Here is a 7,723-nt window from a genome sequence, read left to right on the forward strand (position 1 = left end):
TAATATAAAGGGGTAAAATTAAATATATATATATATATATAACAAATCTTTTAAGGTTATTTCTTTATTTAGGTTCTCTATCTTAATTTATTACATTCATACATGCAGCTAAAAAGACCAAAACAAATTTCATTCCTTTTCATTTATGCTATCCCTAGATTTTAGAAATAAAACAGTTGTGTTTTGTTTCATTTACAGCGCCACCTCTACTATTGGTAAAAAGCTTTTAATCCTATTGGAATAAAAATAACTGTTTAATGCTTTTAAATCAGAAACTATCCATGGTTTTGGGTAGTGCAAAATAGTGGTGAGGATATAAATAAACTTAAAACGTGCAATAATATCGCTTTCATGTGCAACTTTGATTTTGATAATCCTTTTACGATCTTGCTAAATTTTCAATTTTTTTTACTTTGCCATGTAAAGTTTGAATTCTTGAAAACGATGTAAAAAATGTATACTTTACTATTTAAATTTTTTTCGGCAAAGGTTAAATAAAATTATAAAAAATGATAAATATTTAATAAAAGTTATTTTTTGTATGGAATTATTTTTGGATATAAAGGATTTTTTTAATTGCGAGCAGAAAGTTTTCAATTCACTTAAAAAGTTCTTACGATCTGGCTATATATTCAGAAAGTAATATTATCTTTAAGGGGTTTAAGCTTTAGATCGCTCTCGTGACCAAACTATTGGGACTATTTTCCTGATTGCGGCTAATCCCTATATTTTGGGATTCAGAAATAGAAAACCTTTGAAGAAAAGGTATGAATACGTTGAAGAAAGGTACTCCCTGCGTTTTTAGCCATATCTGGGAAAGCTTTTAAATGAATTGAAAAACTTTTGCATAAAATAATAAAATTTGTTCATCCAAAGATCATTCTATGAAAACAGTTTCTTCAATTTTTTTATTTTATTTTATAAGGGTTAAAAAAAATATTGAATTGTGAGGCCTCCAAATTTTAAATGACAAAAGACAAAATTAGAGAGAAATCGGTAGAAGAATTCCTGAGTTAACTGATCAAAAAAGCCATAAAATTAAAATTTAATTGCTCTGAAACTATTCCTCTGATTTCATTCAAATTTTGTATTTAATCATTGCATAGTCTTAAATGATGTATTCTTGCCTTGCAATTTTATCTGTAACCTTATACACCTAACGATTCAAAGAATTTTCGAGCCTTATTAAATAAAAACCTCTTAATAGTAACTTTTTTTTTAACTCGAATTATGTTTTTATAAACAAAATTTATAATTTTTCGATTCGCTCAAAACTCCCCTGAAACAGCAAATTAAGCAAAAAGTGAAACTAAAATTAAGAAACCGCACTTTCGACAGTTTTCCTGATTTCGAAAGCAATCAGGAAAATAGCGTCCATATGCGGCTTACCCCCCCCCCCATATTTTGATAGTCAAAAATTGAAATTTGTCCAAAAAGGGCATGTTATTGGCACAAAATAAGTTTTCGTTTCTTATTTTGTAACTTGAAATACTGTCTGACAAATTAGCAATCATATTTAAAGGCACACCCTTTTGCGCCTTTATGAACAACACTTAATTCTTGAAAATCAAATCATTAGAACAAAAGTTATTCACGGTGATATCTTTTTTTACGCTCTGTACATGTTCAAAAATCATTAGTAAAAATGTGTAGTTCATAATTCAAGTTTTGAAAAAAAATAATTCAACGAAGGAGGAACATAAGATGGAAAACAAACCAACTATGAAACTTGAAGATGTTAACAAAAAATAAACATTTTGTATAAAGCTAATCAAGCCTCCCTTGTTTCACCAATAATTGAACGGCAACAAACTAACCAACGAATACTACTTGCAATAAATAAAACCATCATCAGTAATATTCGTCATCAGTGACATTTTGCAATAATTATTTACTATCATCAGTGTTATAATTGTTTCTTTTTTACTTGCTGTATTCATTATTATTCATTAATATTTACTATTACACATTACATTTAAGAATTAGGTTCCATTCCAGAGAAAGACGTTACTCGTTGTTTACGAAGATGTAATAATATACAGGGGTAAAATTAAATAAATAAAATTGAAAGAGTATTTAACAAAAGCAAACACAGCCTTTTGTATTCCGTTATTATTTCTGTTAAACTATATTTTATCAAAAACATTCAAATTTCCATAAAATCCCTCTTTAATAAAGGAAATATTTTACTTTTTAACAGTAAAACATATAATTTTAATCAAATGTTGTTTTTTAAAGTATATAAAAAGAGAACCTTTACGTAAAATCTACGATACAATAATATTTTAAGTAACGGCACGAAAACAAATTGCAGCTGATCGAATATTTTTATCTTTAAATAAGCATATAACGGTTATTTAGTTAAATAGTTTTAAATGAGTTAAAAATCAATAACAAGTCGCTTTTAATGATCTTTAACTTCTCATTCCCTTGAAACGTAATAGTATTGTTTTTGCCACTTATTGCACGATTAATCTATCATTAAATAATCACGCACGTTGTTTTCCTATCTATAAATGCACAACAATATCGATTGAAAGGTATTAAACACAAAAATACACCATACACCATAATTTTAAGTGACACCATAATTTTATTTAATGCCACACACATTTAAATTATTTTTAGAACGTTATATTTAGGTATATGTATAAACCATTAAGAGCAAATATCTTAAAAGCAAGGATCATACCTATGCACTCAGGTTGTGTTTGAGTAAAAAGTAACTTATATTTGTATAATCAGAAAAAAAAATTCACGAATAATAAAATATTCGTAAAAGTTGACACGCAGAACAATGGATCTGTCATTTAATTTTCTTTACTTGTTATTTTTAAATAAAATGGTGGATAAAATGTCTGCAAAAGCTTTCAATTGATTCCTTTGCGTAGAAATATCCATTCATCAAAGATTTCAAACAAAAGTTAAGACTTTTCGTTTCATTTTGCATTGTTTATTTTCTGTAGAATCTAGGAGTTTTTGCATTCAGATTCTCTTTTGGTCTAACTTGTGTGCAAATGAATTAAGTAATTAACATAATCCTAGGAATTAACTATGAATTTTACATAGAGTGGAAATTTTTAAACTATATCGGATTAAATAATTCCATAAAAATAAAAAACTTTCATTTTGTGAAGAATAGCGAATTTTCCTCAGAATCTTTATTCTCTGTTAGCTTTTAAGAATTAACTTTAACGAATCAATACGAATTTTTGACTAGAGATTTGACATGAAAATTTAGATGCAACCGTAAATTCTTCACACTCATTCCTAGTAGAAAAATATTTCGTCCAAGAATTCATTCGTCTTGGGAAGAACTGCAAACTCTTCTTGCCTACTCAACTTCTCTATTATCTGTTGTTCTTCAGGAACTGAATCAGCCTGAACTGAATTTAAACTTAATAATTAATGTCAAAAAGTTTAGATTAAGACGTTAAAGCTTCATATTTACAAGAATTTCATAAAGACATTGCAAAGAATGACGCCATATTTTCCTTCTAAACTAAGAATCGCTGCCCTACCAATTGTCAAAACCTTAGAAATTAAAAGAATCAACAATACTACCGTGATCTCCGGATTTGAAGCCGAATTAATAAATTTATTGTCACGTAAACTAAATTTCGAATATGAGATTCTTGTTCCCACAGACTCATCGTACGGTTCAAGGGATGCATCCGGAAACTGGACTGGAATGGTGGGAATGCTTGCAAGGAATGAAGCTGATATGGCATTTGCTTTAATGGGTATCACCGAAGATAGGTCAACTGTAGTGGACTTCAGCATACCGTACATCCCTCTGGATAAAACGTTTCTGATGCATCATGCTTCATTCTTGCCAAAAACATCAGCATTCATGTATCCTTTCAGCACACTCGTATGGTTTTTATTCTTTATCGTACTTCTCTTAGTCACAATGCTGTTTCGGGCATTGATTTCCCCAAAAGATTCTATATGTTCCGTTTTTATCATTTTGTGGGGATCTTGTTTCAGACAAGGAATAAACTACAACCCTCGTCCAATGTCCAGACGCATACCACTTGGAATTTGGCTTATTTATTCATACGTGATAACTCTGAGTTACAGCTCAGTCATGTTATCATTTTTAACATCCCCTATCAGAACGAAACAAATAAGAGATTTCAAGGAACTCTATGCAGCAGTCAGAGATGGAGCAATGGATTGCCGAGCTGCATTGCCCACTCTTGAAGCAGAGTATTTGTCGAAAAGTGACATACCCCATCTCAAAGGATTAGGAGAATATATTAAGAAGAATAAATGGTACTACACATCTTATACCAACCAAAGCGTGCCAAAACACACAGCAATGCTTGGGTCACCGTTTCTGTTTCGTTTAGTTTTTGGGTCCCCTCAAACCTACTTTTATTCGAAGGACGCTTTTGGATATTTTCCGTTCGGAGTTGCAATCAGGAAAGACTTCTGCTGCAAAAAGCGTTTCAATACAATCCTGCTCCGAATTTTAAGTGGTGGCTTGTATAATAAATTCATGAGCGATGTCTTCTTTAAATTGGATTTAAAGAAAAATTTAAACAATGACTTTTATCATAGTACATCAGCGTCAGCTTTAGGATTATCAGATTTAAATGGAGTGTTTTTTGTTCTCGGTGTAGGCTTTGCAGCAGCTGTCTCTGCTTTGATACTGGAAATCATCTTCAGTAGATGGCTGTGTTCAGAACCTCTCCAAGCTAAAATACACGATACGTAAATAACTTTTTGATTATTCAACCTTCACTATCACCTTTTTCCAAGCACATTATTATTATTTATTTTGAAGTCAGATGTTCTACTAAATCGCTCTGTTTACTTTTACTCCACGACCAGATTTCTACGCTATTCAGAAGAGTTAAATATTTAAAAGTCATATATAGTCTCATGACATATAAATGCCATGCAGATGTCTATGGGTTATCATAGGCCTATGGTATGCTGCCATACAAATTTCTATGTTCGCCATAGACTTATGTTATTGTGCCATATAAATGCCATACAGATCTCTATGAATCTCGTATGCCTATGGTATGTTGCCATACAAATTTCTTTGGTAACCATAGGTTGTCATAGATTACCATAGGTTACTCTATGGTAAATTTTCCTAAGGGATTTTTATTAGTTCTGACGTCAGTAGATGGTGTACATATCGCATACAAGTGCAATGCCAGAGTCAGTTGTGTTGTGGAATTTCTAACAGACTTCCTTTAAAGAGAGAATTTTTATAGGAAATTTTGATGTTTCTAATTAATACAATCTTATGATGTTTTCAATTTATAATGAGACATGAGCGATTTATGACTATAAATAAAAATAAGTACATCAATTTTACGACATTGCTTTGTTCAGGAGTAAGCACTATTATTTTGTACATCCTGCATATACTATTTCTCTCTATTATTTTAATAAACATGTAAAGCTTATGAATTGAGTTCGGATATTTTTTTTAATACTATTGAAAGAAATTTATGGAATTTGTTATAACCTTCCTTTAACTAATTATTTTTTACGAGCATCTAAAGGAAACGGCGAGACAATTTGCAAATGAATATAACTGTGGGAGTAGTTTGCTTCTAAATTCATAAATTGTATACCAATATTTTGCTTACATTTTGTTATTTATTCACTAACATTTAACTTTGTTAAATACCAGGCATTAATGTCTTACTAAGCTAAAAACTAAACTCAGTGGCGCGACAGCCCATAGAGGGCCAAGGCCAACTGTGCCCATCTCAGTTTTCTTGACCTTGGGCTCTGGTGTGCAGGAGCAGATTTTCTGGGCAGCCGAACGCGGAACCCCCAGTGTTTAGTTCCCAAGCATGCTTGGTACTCATTTATCGACCCACTGAAGGGATGAAAGGCTGAGTCAACCTTGCCCGGCCCGAGGATCGAACCCAGGACCTGTGGAACGAACCACTCAGCCACCGGGAGTCAATGTCTTTAACTTAACTTAAAATTGTAGTCATGTAAATATTGCGAGACTGAAAGTTGTAAGTTGCGTAATAGCATTTTTGCACTGTGGAAAAGGAAATTTCATTTATTTTTGCCGAAAATCGTTTCCCTGTATATGCTTCGACCAAAACTTTCTTCAAAGTGACGAAAGAACTTTTATCACTCCTTCCAGGAAACGAATTTCGCTCAAAATTAAAGAAATATTTTGTCATTCTATTTTTTCAACAACAAAGAACTCCATAGTGCCTAATGTGTATCTAAGACTTCGAATAGTCACATAACGTGGCAGTGACAGATAGAGCAGAGGGATAAATTACACCCATACCCGAAACGGGATTCGAACACCGGGTCTTTCTGGAGCGATGTCAACTCCTTGGCAACCATGCAGACTGGTCAGCTTAATTCGTCATTTTATTTTTGATTGTCTGATCTTTATTCTAGTTTAATCAGTCCAATTAACTATCTCCCACAATGCACTACGAAGAGGTTTCATCATATTTCTGATTGTTTACTCAAAATTAACGAAATACTGTTCAAGGATAGCTGAATAGTCAAAAGTGAAAGTTTCATTTCTGAGAATGTACCATTCTTTATTCTAATTTAGTGTTACACCCTAAATGCGTTTTACAATCAACTAATCAAAATATATTTACGCGCTTATTTGAGCTTTTTTTAACCATTGTATTCATGAATGTTTAAGTATTATATTTTAAGAAAAAGCGAAACGTTTTTTCATATCTTAGTGTTTCTGACTAAGTGTTTGAGCTGTCCAAAACATTAAGATTTTTCTATTACTTATATTACGAACGTCTTAATTACGAACTAGATGCATCTAGCTAGGTTTTCTCGAATTGTTATTTTTGAAGTTATACTTCTTATGCGACTTCCAACAAGGAAGCGTTAAACGTTTAACGCTACATTTTTATTGGCCGGGAAATCACGTGGTAGGATCCAGTTTTCCCTCATTCATTTCCATATTGATTTGATTCTCACTAACATAAAAATAATAAAAGTCTTAAAACTTTTGTTTTTCTATAATATTTTTTAGTTTGTTTTGATACACATATAATTTATTAGGGAGCCGGAAAAAGAGTCGTTGAATAGAACTAGTGATCCTTCTACGACTGCTGATTCTTCTACAATTAACGTCGCAGGTTACGAAGTTTAACTTCTTCCGCGCGGAGGGACTCCACGCACTTTTTTTTTTTTTATTAATCTCTTTTTTAAATCTCTCATATCAAATACCAAAATTTTTGTTGTGTACGTTTATAATTTTAATTCCACCAATTATGAATGTAGATATAACTTGTTTATTTTTGACAAAAAAAATTTCATATCTAATTATGATTATTGTAGACGTGAAATTTAAAGAAATTGGTAAAATGATATTATAAGATATTTTTTGAAAGTTTTATTTATATATATTTTTTTATTTCACTTATTAATTTAAGGGTGTCTATCTACTTTTTTTTGTACATGTATTCGATTAAATAGATTAATCTCTTATAAGTATATTGATAAAAATATACTTTCAACTAGGAGGCTTCGCCCCCTGCTCGCTCGCACTCGCCAACCCCTGGAACTGCTTTCGCAGTTCATTTCGGATTGCTTCGCAATCCGATGCTCGCTTTGCTCGCTCATTGGATACGTTCTTAACGTCTAGCTTTTGTATACTTTTTTGAACACTGAAGTTCCGAAAACTTTTCACTGTAGAAAATTCTAAACCTGTGCATTTCAATATTAATTTGAAATTGCAAACAGTTCA

At 31.6% G+C, this 7,723-nt stretch overlaps 2 protein-coding genes across 2 annotated transcripts in view; one reads left to right on the plus strand and one right to left on the minus strand.

The window, feature by feature from the left end:
• LOC107437016 (uncharacterized) overlaps positions 1 to 7,723 on the minus strand; it is a 256,380-nt gene that overhangs the window by 210,036 nt on the left and 38,621 nt on the right. The gene's annotated exons all lie outside the window — the stretch shown is intronic.
• On the plus strand, positions 3,221 to 4,723 carry LOC107443642 (probable glutamate receptor). The gene has a single exon (XM_016057583.2). The coding sequence runs from the start codon at positions 3,479 to 3,481 to the stop codon at positions 4,721 to 4,723; it is 1,245 nt and encodes a 414-aa protein (XP_015913069.1). The 5' UTR covers positions 3,221 to 3,478.

Source organism: Parasteatoda tepidariorum, chromosome 10 (genome assembly GCF_043381705.1).
Source record: "Parasteatoda tepidariorum isolate YZ-2023 chromosome 10, CAS_Ptep_4.0, whole genome shotgun sequence".
Taxonomy (NCBI): Eukaryota; Metazoa; Arthropoda; class Arachnida; order Araneae; family Theridiidae; genus Parasteatoda; species Parasteatoda tepidariorum.